Genomic DNA, 17,328 nt, shown 5'->3' on the forward strand with positions numbered 1-17,328 from the left:
TACAGTAAATAATAAAAAAAATAGAAAGTGATCAAGGCCAACAGGTACCATAGCAGACTGTGATATGCAAAGTGGAAACGTGGGAGAGTTCTAGGGTTCTTCTAGGGAGCCATGACAGTGTCTACTCAGAGTATAGAGTGGAACATGGGTAATCAGGAAAGTGGGGGCGAGAACGCAGTGGGGATGTGGTAAAGAGAAAGGCCAGACGGATTTTCAGATGACTGGATTATTCCTATCTCAGGGATGGAGACCTGGGTAATTTTAGGTAGTTTTGTACTAAACTCAGTACTCTATATGGCATGCATAGGTAATTGTGTAATTAATTACTATTTTGAAAAAAAAAATGCCATTTAAATAGATAAGTGAAATTGATCAGAATTGTTAAGGAAAGTTATATGACAGAAAAAGAATCAGTCCCCAGTGGGTATTTATTATCTGTCATAGATACAATCAAAGGATTCTCCCCACCCACCACACCTAATACCACAGCAGGGAGAGAGCAGCAGGTCTCCCCATGTTCCAACCCTGCCTCTCACAGTGTCCCCTGCAGCCAGGATTCTGTGACAGGTTGGACTCATGCTCCCACTGACCTTGTTGATGGAAGACACTGGACATCTTTCCAACACCAGCCCCAAAGTGACAATGACCCTAATTCTCTGAGAGAGTGTCTGAAGAGAGCCTTAAGATCCCTGAGCCTCAGAGATGTGGCAGGGAGGGCTGCACAGGAAAGATTCCCAGGGACAGAAGAGGGAACATTAAAAATACATTCGAAAGTATCCAACTTTATAAAGTAACCAACTTTATAGCCTTATAGATATGTCCAACTGTAGTTCTAGTGTGCATTCTTTCCAACCCCCCCCTTTGTTAGTGAATACCTGATTTGTTTGGCTAGCAGAGCCAAATTAACGGCCATAGATGACCCCCAAGTGTAAAAAGATACATACTTAGGGATTCTGTTGTTTAGCACTTACTGTTCACACAGATGGTGGTCACTAGATACTTGCTGCCCGTGGTTGCCCCTTTCTTTTTTCCCCACCTGGTAGTATTTTATTTTAAACACATTTCTTGGTGGAGCCTAAACTTACCACCAGCATATAGAAAATAGGCCAGTGTTGGGAAGCCTGTAGAGTGAGGTCCTGGGATCGATCATCCCAGCATGTGGAGCCTCCAAAGTCATAGTGGGTGTTTTTTATCACCTTTGTTTTTGTTTTCAGTTGGAAATAGTATTAGTACACAATTCTAAAGTGGTGAAGTTTAATGGAGGGGAAAAACTTCACCTGGAAATGTTTGTTTTTTCCCTCACTGAAGAGAAAATGGGGGTTTCTGAGACAGTTGGAATTTCTTTGCTTTGTTATCTCGTACCTTGGTGTGGGATGATCAAATTGCACATCTCCAGGTTGCTAGGAGACCAGCAACCTATCTCATAGATACTGGCATGTAAGACCTCTTTATTCTCTGGACTTGTGTATTTTTCAGAATTGTCATGCTTCCTTTCTAAACCCTAAATTATGCAGAGGTGACATGTTTATTTGACCAAGCTCAGGAAATCTAAAACGGGTCAAAAATTCCAGGCTTGGTTTAGATAAAGAACATGACTGGCCACAGTATATTGAGGTAATATTCTTGTAAAATCCATATTTGCCTCTGTTTTTGCTGCTGACTCTTTTGTGACATTCTCAGGGCAAAAGTGGTTAGGTGGGGGCAGGTTGAGAATACCCTGTCTAGAGCTTCTTATAATGTTGAAAGAATTACAAATGAACCATGGCTCTAGGAACTCTGTTTAAATAATTTACTGTCTCAGGAATATGTGGCTTTACTGTAGCTATTTTGACCTATATGCCTTCTTTAAAAGGAAATTCATCTTAGGTTACAATACAGTTCTTTTGGGGGTGCCCTAAGTTTAACATTAGAGTTCTAGGGTTCAGAAAAATGTGCCCAGATGGGAGATGTTGATGATAATTTGGCACAAGAATTCCTTTGAAATTGAATACGTTGCAGTGTTCATCAGAAAAGTTTTGTTGGCTTCTGATTTTGAATAGCATAATAGCATAGGGAGTAGAGACTGAGATGGTTAATTAAAAATTTAAGGAATTAGGGAGCTCTACTCTATGTTACTGGAGGTCGGGCTCTCAGTTTTCCTGTCTCAATTCAAGATGGAGTTCTCCGTTGCAGTCAGTTTAGAGAGGTGTGTATTTTACAAGTGGCTCATGTGGCTCCGTATATTACGAAGGCATATAGTAGGACCCGGACCCCCAAGTTATTTACATCGATAAATATATTCTCTGTTATTACTTTACAGATTGACTCCCATTCTCAGCCAGTTAATCTTTTTAAATGAACTGTAGTTAATTGTCACACTAGAAAAATTAAATCCGACGTTCTATGAAGATGAGTTGGGTAGACTATCCAGACTGGCAATGGCAGAAAGACCCACTTTTCAGTGTGAGTTATTTAAAGTAACTGGGGCTGTAGATTTTACAGAGAAAATGGCTGAGATAGGAAGAGGGAGATTTATTAACAGAGGTTGTATATGTAGAATTGTGTAGAATTTTATGGGGTTTTTTTAGAATTTTATGTTTTTGTAAATGTCTCAGTTATTTAAGATTTAATTTCCTGTGCACACTGAATAAATATAGTGGCAAACCTTGGTTTGCTGTGATTTATCTTGAACAGATTATTATTAGATTCTTTTTCTTTTTTTTTTTTTAAGATTTTCTTTATTTATTTGACAGAGAGACAAAGCGAGAGAAGGAACACAAGTAGGGGGAGTGGGAGAAGGAGAAGCAGGGTTCCCGCTGAGCAGGGAGCCCGATGTGGGGCTCATTCCCAGGACCCTGGGATCATGCCTGAGCCCAAGGCAGATGCTTAATGACTGAGCCACCCAGGCGCCCCTAGATTATTTTTCTAACTTAAAAAGTTATACAAGTGCTAAATGTTCATTACAAAAAATTCAAATATACATATAAGCAACAAAAAGGAAAAATACCCTTATGATTGTATCAGCTAGAGATAAACATTGTAAACTGTAGATGTCTCTCATTCTAGACCTTCACGTATCTGTCTTTCACAACCAAATTATATTATGCATACTCTTTGGGAAATTTTGCTTTTGTCATATAACAGTACAGCATAAATATCTGTCCCAGCTATCACATTTTCTTTATTTTCGTTTTTATGGATGCTTAGTGATCCTTTGTGAGATGAACTATAATTTTTTTAGTAAGTCCCCTGTGAGTGGAATTTAGGTTGTTTCTATTTTTTGCTGCAGTAACTTTTATATGTACCCTTTTTTGCCTCTTTGACTATTTCCTTAGGATAAATTCCTGAGAGCAGAATACTTTGTAAAAGATTTACACATTTTAAGGCTTTTGAAATATGTTACCAGATAGATTTCCAGAAGGGCTATTCCAGTTTTCAGGTTCTTCTCTAAGTGGCTTTGTACTTGGATTAAAATGTGGAATTTTTATTTAGTTGCAGAATGAGGAAGAGCCTGGAGAGCCAGAACAGGCAGTAGGGGACGCTCCTCCACCTTACAGCAGCATCTCTGCAGAGAGTGCAGGTAGGTAACTGGGCAAGGTGACTCTTGAACTCTTGAAATGCACTTGGCTAGAGGCTTGTCCAGTATGTGTCTATTCGTCTTTGCCTTTACTTCAGCTTTCCCTAAGAAGTCTGACATTATTTGTAGTTTATTGCCAAAAGTGAAAAAACCACAAAACTCATGTTACTCTTCTGGAAAACACTTAAAACTCCATTTCAGTGTGGCTTTTTTATGGAACTCAATTTCATTCCAACAGAATATAAAGGAAGTAGAAATTAAGCAACCAGGTGATCATCTGATTTTTATTCTTTTTGTAGTTTCCTCATTAATTGTTTTGCTCTTTGTGATTCTAGTGCCTGTGGCCTGGAACATAGTACGTTTGATTTCTTTTGTGCTAGTAAATTCTTTTTTTTTTTTTTTTTTAGATTTTATTTATTTATTTGATGAGAGAGGAGAGACAGCACAAGTAGGCAGAGTGGCAGGCAGAGGGAGAGGGAGAAGCAGGCTTCCCGCTGAGCAGGGAGCCCGATGCGGGGCTCGATCCCAGGACCCTGGGATCATGACCTGAGCCGAAGGCAGATGCTTAACGACTGAGCCACCCAGGCGCCCCCCCCCCCTTTTTTAAGATGTTATTTATTTGACAGAGAGTCAGTGAGAGAGGGAACACAGCAGGGGGAGTAGGAGAGGGAGAAGCAGGCTTCCTGCAGAGCAGGGAGCCCGATGCGGGGCTCCATCTCAGGACCCTGGGATCATGACCTGAGCCGAAGGCAGCCGCTTAGCCAACTGAGCCACCCAGGTGCCCCTGTGCTAGTAAATTCTTAATAAAAAAAAAACTGGAAGTCTCTCAGCTCTTTCATGATGTTTCTCATAGTTTAAGCCCTCCTTAAGTAATCTTTCATCTTCACATCTTATGCCAGACTGTCTTTTACAATCTTACCTGTTTATATAGAAGGGATGGGGAAGAGAAAGAAAACCTTGACAGTTGAGGACTTTGGGTAGCTTAAAGCTGCCTGATGAGCAGCTCTCCTTTAGTTGCTGAAAATTGACCAGTTTTGATGGAACATCTTCCATTTTCTCTAACAGAGAAGTGTGGCAGTGTGGCAAGTATATGGCCCATGGTGCCACCACTGAACCCATCCTCTTCCCAGGGTAGATAGGCAAATTGAAGACAGCATTTATCCCAAACACAGCCTCAGAATCCTTTTCTATACAGCACTTGGGGCAGCTATTGTCCGTTGATGTGGGATTAAATTTGTTGGTCTCTGTGACCCTGAGGCTGCCATTATAATGAAGAAGAACATGGGTCAGAAAGTTTTTTACCTCCACTCTGGCTTCAAATTTTGAACCCTGTCTCCTTGTATTAATTTTATTTATAAGCATCGAAAACTAACAATGCTAAGTTAAAGTTTTTTGAGGAATTCTAGGGTGTCTCATGGAATCGAATGAGAACACCAAGACTTGAGAAAGAATCACAGTGCCATGCCATATTTACTCATTTCTACCCAGACTCTAAGTACTGGTTTTCCATTAGAAAGACATCCAGTGAAAATTGTAGCTGGTTAATAAGAAAGTTGGATCCCGCTCTTATTAAGGATAAAAGTCCTTTGTATTTAAGTACCCAGAATCATTAGGAGGTAATTTTTTCCTGAATATCTGAGTTTCTGCTCTCTGTAGTTGTAAAATCTTACAACCATTTTCAATAGAAATCTTTCTCAAACACTTCTCTCTCTTATTCACTTACATGTCATATTCTTTGTTTAAATTTTTCCTTACGATTTGGGTTATAATCAGAAACATTCTCTAGAAGGTATTCTATCCTATACTGTAGTGATACCTTTATTCACTGAGATTTGTAGAACTTTGGTTAAAGAATCAAATTCTCCCTTTGCTGTTAGATGGTATTTCCTATAGCTGTCCTTATGAAGTCCCTTTAATCTCTTTCTCCTTTGTTTTTGTTAATCTTACTGTGGGCCCCACAGCAAATAACAAAGATTCTTAAGATTGGGTATAAAGGTAGAGGTAAACTATTTCTAGAATAGAGCCTGAAGAATACTCTCTCAAATAAAGTCTTTGGGTTTTGTGGCATTTCATCTAAATACACAGAGGCCTTAAAAATAAATAAACAACCAAACTTTAAAAGAAAAATTTTTTAAATTTTTAAGTAGGCTTCACACCCAGTGTGGGCCTTGAACTCATGACACTGAGATCAAGAGTCTCTTGCTGTACTGACTGAGCCAGACTTTTATTTTATTTTATTTTATTTTTAAAGATTTTATTTATTTATTTGTCAGAAAGAGCACACACAAGCAGGGGAAGCTGAAGGCAGAGGGAGAAGCAGGCTCCCCGCTGAGCAGGGAGCCCGATGCGGGGCTCAGTCCCAGGACCCTGGGATCATGACCTGAGCCAAAGGCAGACGCTTAACGACTGAGCCACCCAGGCGCCCCTACAGCTTTAGTTTCAATAACACATTTTCATATATTTTCTTCTAAAGGCTGTGATATTTTATTTTTCACATTTAGATTTCTTTTCCATCTGGTATTGTTTTTTTCTGTGTAGTGTAAGGTAGTGGTCAAGACTAATTTGTTTCTCCTTATGGGTAGCCATTTCGTACAGTGCTGTTTATTAAATCTTTCTTCACTGCTCCGCAGTGTCACCTTTATTGTAAATCAGGTGACCATATATGAGTGGGTCTGTTTTTGGATTCATTTATTGTTCTTTGGTCTGTTTGTTTATTTTTATGCCCATCCCCTACTGTTTTAATTATAGAGCTTTATAATCTTGATATCTGGTAATGTAGGTCATTCAGACTTTTTTTTTTTAAGATTTTATTTATTTATTTGACAGAGAGAGACACAGCGAGAGAGGGACCACAACGCAGGGGGAGTGGGAGAGGGAGAAGCCGGCTTCCTGCTGAGCAGGGACCCTGATGTGGGGCTCGATCCCAGGACCCTGGGATCATGACCTGAGCCGAAGGCAGACACTTAACAACTGAGCCACCCAGGCGCCCCCAGACTTTCTGTTCTTCAAGATTGCTTTGGTTTTTCTTGGCCTTTTACATTTCCATATGCATTTTACAATTAGCTTGTCAATTTCCATAAAATGTAACAAAACAAAAACTGGAATTGTAGTTGGAATTGCACTGAATCTGGGGGTCAGTTTGAAGAGAATTAACATCTTTATAATACTGCTTCCAGTTTACAAACATGATATATCTCTCCATCTAATTAAGATCTTCTTTAATCCTCTCAATAGTATTTTGTAGGTTTCAATATTGAGGACTTGCATGTTTATTACTAAATTTATTCCTCATGCTGTTGTAAAAAATGTTCCATATATAATTTTATTTTCTATTTGTTGGTAGTATATGGAAATACAGTTGATGGTTTATATCCATCCAGAGACTTTGTATGCAGAGACTTTGCTAAAATTCATATATTAATTCTTGTCTATAGATACTCTTGGGTTTGATACATCTATAATCATGTCATCCATGATTAAGGACAGTTATTTTCTTCCCTTCTAATACTTACGTCTTACATTTCCTTTTCTTGCTATATTATATCAACTAGTAGGACCTTTAAGGTAATGTTTGATAAGAAGTAGTGAGAGTAGGCACTTTTGTCTAAATCTCTAATTTTAGGGGAGAAAACTTAAAAATTTACAATTATGATATTTACTCTAGGTTTTTCATAGAGACTTATCAGATTAAGGATGTTTTCCCTTATTCCTCATTTGCTAAGGGTTTTTATTATCAGCAAGTTGAATTTTATAAAATGCTTTTTCTGCCCATGTGAGTACAATAGACTTTTTCTTCTTTTTTTGTTAATGAAGTGAACTGTATTGATTCATGATTTCAGTAATACGTTACAGTAAAATTGGAAGTTAATTACAATTAACCAGAGGGAAAAAAGAAAGAAAAATGTTAATCTTGATGAACTATAAGACTTTTTTTTTTCAAAATCCTTGTTTTTTAAAAATTGTGCAGAAATTTAATACATTTTTAAATAGCTCTTTTCTAATAAATATTGAGTTTCTTGTAATAGGAGTTAATGAGAATGAAGATGCAACATTAAAAAGAGGAAATGAAAGATTTAATTCAAATAAATAATGGCTCTGTAACTGAATTAGTTACCTTAGGCACATCATAGAAAACAGTACATGGTAAAACTAATGTGAAGAATCAAAATGCTAAAACAAACCTGTGAGAAATGAATTTTAACTTCTTTATTAAGTTGGTTTTCCTGTTTATAAATAGGAGGAAACCATGGTACAGCTTACACACACACAGGTGAGGTATTTTTGGCTTAAATGCTGTCTTTATACCACTATTAATATTAAATACCTTTCGTGAACATACCATATAGCAGTTGAAATGTGTTTAAAGGCACTTGGAAGGGAAGGCAGAGTGATTTAAATGAATAAATTTAAATAATTGAAAGGTGGATAAATTTAAAAATCATTCTCAATCTCATATTCATATATAAACATTTCGATTCAATTATTCTATATGTACTCTTAGAGGAACAGCTGTTTTTTTGTTTGCCAGAGTTAGTGGAAATCTTATTTTTCCTTAGTTTAGCTAATGGTCATATATTTGTGACTTCCTTTTTATTCTGCAGCATATTTTGACTACAAAGATGAGTGTGGATTTCCAAAGCCTCCATCTTATAATGTGGCAACAACACTGCCCAGCTACGATGAAGCTGAGAGAACCAAGGCTGAAGCTACTATCCCCTTGGTTCCTGGAAGAGTAAGTCCAATTTACCATGTTACTTGCTGGCTGCTTGATGGGAATTAGGTTCTTTTCGTTATTCACTTTTGATGTATTCCTTATGATTGTACTGATTAGTAGAAGTACATTAATTTTTAAAAACAAGTACATTTTCTTTGGGGATAACAAACTCTTACCTCTTCCGGAAAATGATGCATTAAAAGGTACAAATCAGCAGAAAATCACTAGTCAGGCCAGCTTATTTTCCCTGTATCTCTACTATTACAACCATTTTCTCAACTTTCCTGCCGTGACTGAAATGTCTTAGAGCAGTGTCTGATTTAGCAAATACACTGTTTGCCTTGATTCTGCACACTTATTTTGGTATTAGGTAGATAGCTGCTGGGGAGATCTATAGAGAGAATAAGTTCAACTTTGTAGAATTAAACTTATAAAAGGGCCCCAGCAATTGTCTCGATGAACCTCATGCCAGCAGCATTCTAGACCACTCCATCTGTGGGGACATAGTGAATTCAGATCCCATCTGGCCTGATGTTGATTCATGGGAGGGGGCACTGGGTGTGATGAAAGCCAGGAGGAGACTTTGGGGCACTCTTTGTTCTTGATGTCAGATCTGCAAGTGACTGGATGTGGTTTCATAAATACTCATCCAGGTTGAAGGGGATGTAGGTAGGGCCTTAGGCCAGATAGTGGGAAAAGATGCAGTAGGATCCATTCCCTAGGAATGTGGGGCAGTCAGGGTTCCAGACTCGAGTCCTGGCAGGAAACCAGAGTGAATGATAAGAACAAAAACAGAAGATTAGCCTGGGCAGTGCAATGGTGTAGGCCCCAGAAGTTCAGGCCTTATGGTAATAGACTGTTTACAGACCACACCTACTATGAGTGATGGGGCTTCTGAAACCACTGCTTGGCAGAAATAATAGTTTATAAGCCCAGTCTAGGCTGATCCTATATGGTGGTGTGTGCTCAGTTCTTGGAGGTGCCAGGGAGAAACTAGCAACCTTCAAGGAGCTTATGGCCTAAGGGCAAAACAGTTTTAATGTAATAACCATGTATTGGGAGCAAATGACATGCTTGGTACTGTGCTCAGTTTCTAATATATTGTTTGAAGTCTTCACAATAGCCTTGCAAGGTAGAGATTATATTATCCCCATTTTACAGATGCAAAAATTGAGGGCCAGAGAGATTAAATAATTGGCCCAAACTCATACAGCTAATAGGTAGCATAGGTGAGAGTCACACCCAGATATTCCAGACTCCATAATCCTGTGTGTATTCTGTAGTCTTGTTAGACTATATGGTAACTGTCCCATGGAAATAGACGAAGTGATCAGCTCTGATTAATAGCAGAACTCTGACAAGTATACATATTTAGGAACCTGTTAAACATTATTTAGCAAACATGTGTAGACCACTTTTTTATACAGTGTGCTATGTGCTTTGCAATGGATAGGTAGAAAACTTTGAGTGAGGCAATACTCCTACATACAAGCACTTAAATATAGCTGGGGAAAAGGCCCACAAATACCAATACCTAAGCAGCAGTACAAGTGCAGTGAGCATTAAGAGCTGTGACTTTTTACTGTGTGATTGTGGGGAAGATGGGATTTGAAGTGGGCCCTGAGTTTTGATGGATAAGAACATTCCAGAGGGAAAAGGGCAGAAAGCAGATGTGAATCCAGTCCCGTGTGGGGTAGGGTCTGTGAATGTAGTAATTGATTTTGCTTGAGCAAGGAATTTGTGACCAGACTATAGGTTGTAGAATGTTGTGAATGCAAGGCTGAGGCAATTAGACTTACATGTAGGTCACACAGACTCAAAGTTTTTGAGCAGGGGTAAGACAAATATGGTATTTTAGAAACATTAACCGAGCAACAATTTGTAGGAGTAATCCAGTAGTAGAGATACCAAGGACAGGAAGAACAGTTAGAAGGCACCTGCAGTATAACTAGAAATTACTTCCATGTCCTTTTGTAGTATATCTTTGAGTATTTATGCAAAAAACCAATTAGTGTCTAATTAGGCAAAGCCTTGTTTTTCCTAATATGAAGTCAGAAACTGGGTATATAGTATTTTAAAAAACATAAAAAAACCACACTCTTATAAGAATTTTCTAACAGGAGAAGAAATGTGTTAAGTTAGAGATGGAAGCTGCCACTGACACTTTCCTATCTCTAGTACCCCCTCCCCAGACCTGTTATGGCCTTCCCAGCCCCCTTTCTGTCTGTGTAGGGAGAGTTTGGACTGTCCCTAAAGTTGTTTTTTTTCTTTTTTTTTTTCATTTGGGGAATCTTCACTGGACTGTGTACAAATCTCACTTTTACTTGTGAGTGTATATTCATATATTTTTCAGTATTTCAACACATAACCTACATCAGTTGAAAAGGTGAGCCACATATGTGGGTGTTAATGTTGGTGAGGATCATGTTCCTTCTAGACTTGGAGTATTATGTTTTCAAGTTAGGATGGAAAGGATCCTATCTGCTAATAAGCTTGGAAGTGAGGTTGTTTCAGACCTATATGCTAATGTGAACAAATGGTTATGGAGTTGAGCAGTGGGTAGCCCTATAGCCTCTTCATGTGTGATCATGCTGTCCTTTTTCTCATAAAGCATTTGAGCTCCTTCATAGGTCCTGGATTACTAATATTCTGGGCCCCCAGCAGGCTCTGGGTTAGTGATTTTAGAACATAAGCCAAATATATATCTTTGCTTTAGATATATATGAGTTAATACTTCCCATTGAATCTTATAATTTTTGAAGCTCATTGTTAAAGAACTTGGGTTATAAAATGAACAATTTGTTTAGAAAACTGTAGAGATGGAAGAAAGATTTTTTTTTCTCTAATTAGATCTTTTACTTAAAAGATAAAATGAAATTTTTAACACATACTGAGCCTCAGTGCTCATAGTTTTGAATTGAGCCAAAGCAGTAAATTTTCTCCTTGGTACTCATTTTTATCCCCTGCCTTACTTTTTTTGATGCCTTTCATTTGCCTATGAATAATTCATTGTGAATTTACCTTATTCTTTTTTCTTTTCACTTAGGATGAGGATTTTGTGGGTCGGGATGACTTTGATGATGCTGACCAGCTGAGGATAGGAAATGATGGGATTTTCATGTTAACTTTTTTCAGTAAGTAAATACACATAGCAGAGCCACCTCCCACAAACTGGAGTGCTTTGAATTATGGGTGAATCTGACTGAATTAAAATTGACTAGGTGAGCTAACATTTTAATACATTGTGCTTATTTGATGCCTTTTACTGAGATGTTCAGAGCTTAGTTCACTTTTATCTTATTATCCCTTCTGTTTGTCTTCTATTTCTACAACTATCTATAGAAAATGTAATTGAAGCAGTTTTGGGGATGCTATATTTTTACATGAACTGAGCCTCATCTTTTAGGTCTGCAGAGATCCTTAGCATTGCTCCTACTCATACCTGACCTGTAGAGTAGGATTAAAGGCCTTAGTCTGATGGAATTTTTTTTTTTTGCATGCTTCTATTTTCTGACAGATCAGAGTCAACTGAATTTTTTTTGCCTTCTCGGCGTTATTTTGCATTCATCTTTCCATGTGTGTCACTTAGAAGTGAGCAGCCATTTTTTAATTTCCTATATTAAAAAGATAAGATATAAAGGAAACGTAGTACTTTAGTGGTAACATTATGTAAGCTGTCAGAATTCATAGAAGTAGGGGGATGAATAACTTGAATCAGATTTTATTTACTGAAGTGTAGCATATAAAGGGTACAAGTCATAAGTATACAGTTTGGTGAATGTTAAGGCATTTTTGAAAGTAAATAGCAGACATAATAGTGTAATACCTGATATTCAGAGCAGATGGTTTCTTGTTTGTTTTTGGGAAGAAGACAGAAAATGGATGTTTTGGGGAGGTAGGGCAAGGGTTATGGTGGGTGGGCTGGGCTGGGCTCTCTTTTATCCTTGGAAAAGCCATTTAAGCAGAAGCAAGTGTAGAGATCACTCTTCCTTCTTGGGTAACAGGACATGTCTGACATGGTTTTTTTCTTCTCTGCCTTTACAGTGGCATTCCTCTTTAACTGGATTGGATTTTTTCTGTCTTTTTGCCTGACCACCTCAGCTGCAGGAAGGTATGGGGCCATTTCAGGATTTGGTCTCTCTCTAATTAAGTGGATCCTGATTGTCAGGGTAAGTTGTATACCAGAAAAGATAGACCCTGTAGAGAAACAATAAGTAGAATAACTTTGACTATTTGGTTTTTTGTTTTTTTTTTTTACATTAGTTTTATGTTTAAAATGATTTTAGGTTTGTCTTTGTTCTGGTTTCATGAAGTTGAACCTAAATCATTTGCAGGTGGTTCATGCATGTTTATAGTTAAATCCAGTGACTATTGGTCGTCCCAAGGTATCTATCCTACAGGTTGTTCCCAAGTTGCTTTCTCTGCTTTTAATGCTTATGATATGATAATATGTGTTTGTTCTGAAATTAGTTGTTTTTGTAAAAAAAGGAAAGATATCACTTCTTTGGTGTCTCATCAAAAACAGGCATTCCTCACATTAATTCTATTAAAGTTTTGGTCTTTCTTCTTCCCTCTTTCTTTTTCTTTGTCCCCCCCGCCCCCCCCTCCTTTCCAGGGTTGTTTATCAGTAGTATCACTGGTTATGCCAAAATGTTTGGAAGCTGAAACTGTTTAACCAATTGCTATTTCATTAGGGGGCCTTATCTCTAAGGTGTATTAGAAATCTTCAGCGATTTGGGAATTATCAGGTAGTCAGAATTGCTGAAGTAATTTATACTTTAAAAGATCTAGTCTCTTAAAGTGTACTGTGATTTCAGGTAAGTTTATTGCTTTTGTCAACTTAATAGATAAAAATCAATGTATTCATCATATGTTGGCATTATTAACTAATTAGTGGGTGTTGACTGACCACTGGACTTTCTCAGATTTATTTATTTATTTATTTACTTACTTACTTATTTATTTTAACCAGTTGTTAACATTGTTAACACATAGGATTCTGAGTTCCTTTGAGAATCTGTTAAAAGTTATGGGCTTTTCCCCCAGGCAGCTAATACATACTCATCTAAGCCATGGACTTAGGTAAGGAACCCAAGCCCTAAAGAGGTTTTTCATTCCTTCTCTAAATCTTAAATTGTTATTCTATTAAGAAATAATATACTGTATTTTAGTGCACAAACTGTGTTAAACTCTTGGATATCAAAGCCCCCAATAGAAAACAGATAACATTAGTTACCAGTCTTTTTTTTTTTTTTAAAGATTTTATTTATTTGACAGAGAGAGACACAGCGAGAGAGGGAACACAAGCAAGGGGAGTGGGAGAGGGAGAAGCAGGCTTCCTGCAGAGCAGGGAGCCCAATGCAGGGCTCAATCCCAGGACCCTGGGATCATGACCCGAGCGGAAGGCAGACGCTTAATGACTGAGCCACCCAGGCGCCCCACCAGTCTTTTTTTTTAACTAAAATTTTCACTAAGCTGACTAAAATGTTAAAACTGAATTGAATGAATCAACTCGTATCAGGATGCCTTTGTCTGGGAGTAACAGAAAACTGAGCTCAAAATGGCTTAGAAAACAGTGGGGAAAATTTATTTCCCATGGAAACAAGTCCTGCCGTGGAGGATAGTTAAATCAGTGTTTCATTGACATCATTAGGGACAATCGACGCCTCTGCTCAGCAGGTTGGTACAGCTGCCCCTCCGGCAGGGTTCTAACGCCTATGGCAGTTTCAGGCATCACGGCAGAAGCACAGCCGTGCTCAACAGAAGAAAGAAAACAATTTCTTCTCTTCCTTTGCTCTCCAAGTGCAGGAAAGCCTCAGCAGCCCTCACTTGCCATTGGCCAGAATGTGCCATTATTTGGCAAAGGAATGGGATTATTGTGATGTACATGATAAAGCTTCCGAGGTCAAGGCGTACCTGGAACAACGGGACAAAATAATTGGTTTTGGCACTGGGCAACCAAAGTAAAAGTATCATCAAAACATAGTTCTAAGGGCACCTGGGTGGTTCAGTCGTTAAGCGTCTGCTTTCGGCTCAGGTCATGATCCCAGAGTCCTGGGATGGAGCCCCGCATCGGGCTCCCTGCTCAGTGGGGAGCCTGCTTCTCCCTCTCCCTCTGCCTGTAGCTCCCCCTGCTTGTGTTCTCTCTCCCTCTCTGGCAAATAAATTTAAATAAAATCTTTAAGTAACAAAACCCGTATTTCTAGAAGGATGAATATTATGTGGGTAAGACTATCTTTAAAAAAAATAAATAAATAGATCAGAGAACTTCAAAACAAAGAGTCTATAAAGCCAGAATTGTATTTTGAGATTGACTTTCCACGAAAGGAAATACATCTGCATATATGATAATCATTTCAAGTCAGTAATATATAAAATATTTCCACTTAAAAAAATTGTGAGAGCTAAATGACAGCATTGGTGTATGGAAGTCTTGTGTTTTATGTGCCCTTAAGTTAAAATGTGAATTTCTACCCGCTAAACTACTATAAACTAATTTGCTTTATTTTTCAGTTTTCCACCTATTTCCCTGGATATTTTGATGGTCAGTACTGGCTCTGGTGGGTGTTCCTGGTTTTAGGTAAGTGCTTTTAACATAGACAAAGGAGAGAAAAGATAATTGTTAAATTTTAGAAGTAAAATTACTTTTAATCATCCCTCATCTTGCTTATGATACAGTAAGAGATTAGCAATATAAGTATGATTTTTAAAATATTTCTTAAAGATTAGTTTGTCATCACCATTAGAATAACGTGCATGTTAATGAAACGTCTCATAGTGGTGGTCGAATTTTTCCTAACCCATTCATATATACTTCTCAGGTTTCCCATGTGAGCAGTGGGACCACACTAATAAGATGACTTTATAGTCTATGAGTTTTTTTCCCCTGGAGAATTATTGCCACAGAAGGGTTCACAAACTCCACCCCAAATTGTTCATAGGTATATTTTAACCAATTGAACTAGTCAGGAGTGTATGCGGCCAATCTTCAGTTGGATCTGTTAGCAGGAAACAAAATGTATAGCCTTGCTAGAAATAACTTCTGGGAGGATCATTATTGGGCTTCCAGAATTCTTTAGTTCAATACTGATGAGAATAAGAATGATTTTGCAATGAGGAGGAGGCCTTTTTTTAAAAAAAAATATGCTAGGCATTTCAGGTTGTTCATCTTAAGATTATCTTTTTTGCTCTAAGTATTTATTTTAAAATCTCTTCTTTCAAGACATGTTAAAGCAAAGAAATGAACATTGGGGTGGATAGTGTTGGCTTCTTCATTCTTTGTATAGAAAATCTATATGGTACAATAACAGACCACCATCCCTGCTGCCATTTCTATGGAATTATAGCAGGGCCAACCTGTAGCTGTTAAAGATGGTATAATTGCTTCGCCCCGCTTCTGTGATATCACTTGCTCCTGTCTCCAGTTTTGGGCCTTCTTGTTGCCTCCATAATTAAGATCTCTGGTGGCAATGCTGCTAATTGGGTCTAGTTAGTACAGTGTAGACCTACCTGCTTTGCCTATGGTGATAGACTGAACCTAAATTTTACTTGGAAAATACAAGTCTTAAATCACACCACCCCCAACCGCTCCAACAACATCATCTACTCTGCTGATAGTCATTGGAATTCCACGGAAAGAGAAATCATGATTTCCCCCCTCCTTAATTATTGAGACACTTAATAATAAAAATGCCCCAAAGAAGAGTTACTTTGGAGGAATAGTTTCTTGGTTTGCTTATTCTCAAAATTGTATCTTTAAGAAAAAGGCTGACTCCTTCCCCACCACGCCTAGCGTAAATCCAAGCAAATCCTGAGTGGACCAAAGGAGAGCCATTTAAGCATATTTTCAGGTTGATTGTTGACAGCACAGATTATTTAAAGAAACTTAATGAATTGTCTTCCTATATTGAAGTTTCATGGGAAATTATAATACTCATTATTAATTGATCTTTCTGTCTTACTGTTTACTAGTAAGCAAAAAAACAGGCTTTGGATATCATTTGTGCATTTGGACCCAGTGTTTGGGTCATTTTTGGGATTTCTCTTGCAGAAAGAACCAATTTTGGGGTGTTTTGTTGCAAGGAACAGGGCCACACAGAGCTCTCAAGCTGGCAGCCTGTGAGCTACATTTAGCCGGGAGTTGTGGTTAGTTTGTTCCACAGTTATTTTCAGAGGTTTTTTTTTATTAGCTGCCATCATTTAAAAATCAAGAGTTTCCACATAAAATGTCTGAATTTTTTTTTACTTTTCTTAAAAATTGGAACATCTAGCAAAACAGGCCTCTATTTCCACATGGCACCCACCCTTTGACTAGAGCTAAGTTGTAGGTGTCCCCTCCATACAGGTTATGTGTTCTCTATTTCACTAGGATTCCCCAACCCAGCACTTAACGGGGTGACCCCTGCTCTATAGTCACTTACTGCTTTTGGTACCAAACAGAGTGGGAATGAGGAGTGATCGCTGAATGGGTACCGATTTTTTTAGGGGTGGTAAAAATGTTCTAAAATAAAGATAATAGTTTTGGTTGTACAGCTCCATACCTATACTAAAATTAAACCCAGTAAACTGTATACATTAAATGAGTGAACTTCATGGTATGTGAGTTACATCACCATGAAGGTGTTTTTAAAAAGCCCTCTTAAGACTCAGACACCAGCTCTAAAGGAGGAGGACCAGGAGCATGTGAGCTATCTTTGGAGGGGGCGCATCACCTTCCCCACAGATTGTTAGAAGAGGTGCCAACTGTGAATGTGTAGCTTCTGGCATAGATACACAAAATTAGTCTTAACTCCCTTAGTGTCTGGTAAATAAATGGCCAAGTGTACCCTACTTGTCTATATTTTTTAAAAATAGAGAAATAGAGTTCAGAGTTGAGAATATACGAATTGGTGCTAAAGGAAAAAAAAAAAAAGAATTGTAATGGATAAGGGGATCCTGACATCTAGTGGACAGCTTATGTACAGTTGACAGAAAAAAAATACCGTGACCAGAAGGGATGGTGCACTTGTTTTTTTTTTTTTTTTTTTGACTTGAGAAAAGTATTTTATAACCTGTCCTT

General features: G+C 38.0%; 1 protein-coding gene across 1 annotated transcript in view; it reads left to right on the top strand.

The window, feature by feature from the left end:
- NDFIP1 (Nedd4 family interacting protein 1) overlaps positions 1 to 17,328 on the top strand; it is a 52,018-nt gene that overhangs the window by 25,851 nt on the left and 8,839 nt on the right. The window contains exons 2-6 of the mRNA XM_035014355.1: positions 3,472 to 3,559; positions 8,158 to 8,288; positions 11,317 to 11,404; positions 12,315 to 12,439; positions 14,784 to 14,850. Coding sequence (XP_034870246.1) covers positions 3,472 to 3,559; positions 8,158 to 8,288; positions 11,317 to 11,404; positions 12,315 to 12,439; positions 14,784 to 14,850 — 499 coding nt within the window. The remainder of the gene's footprint in view (positions 1 to 3,471; positions 3,560 to 8,157; positions 8,289 to 11,316; positions 11,405 to 12,314; positions 12,440 to 14,783; positions 14,851 to 17,328) is intronic.

The sequence above is a fragment of the Mirounga leonina genome, unplaced genomic scaffold, assembly GCF_011800145.1.
Source record: "Mirounga leonina isolate KUSES-001 unplaced genomic scaffold, KU_Mleo_1.0 Mir_168, whole genome shotgun sequence".
NCBI classification, from domain to species: Eukaryota; Metazoa; Chordata; class Mammalia; order Carnivora; family Phocidae; genus Mirounga; species Mirounga leonina.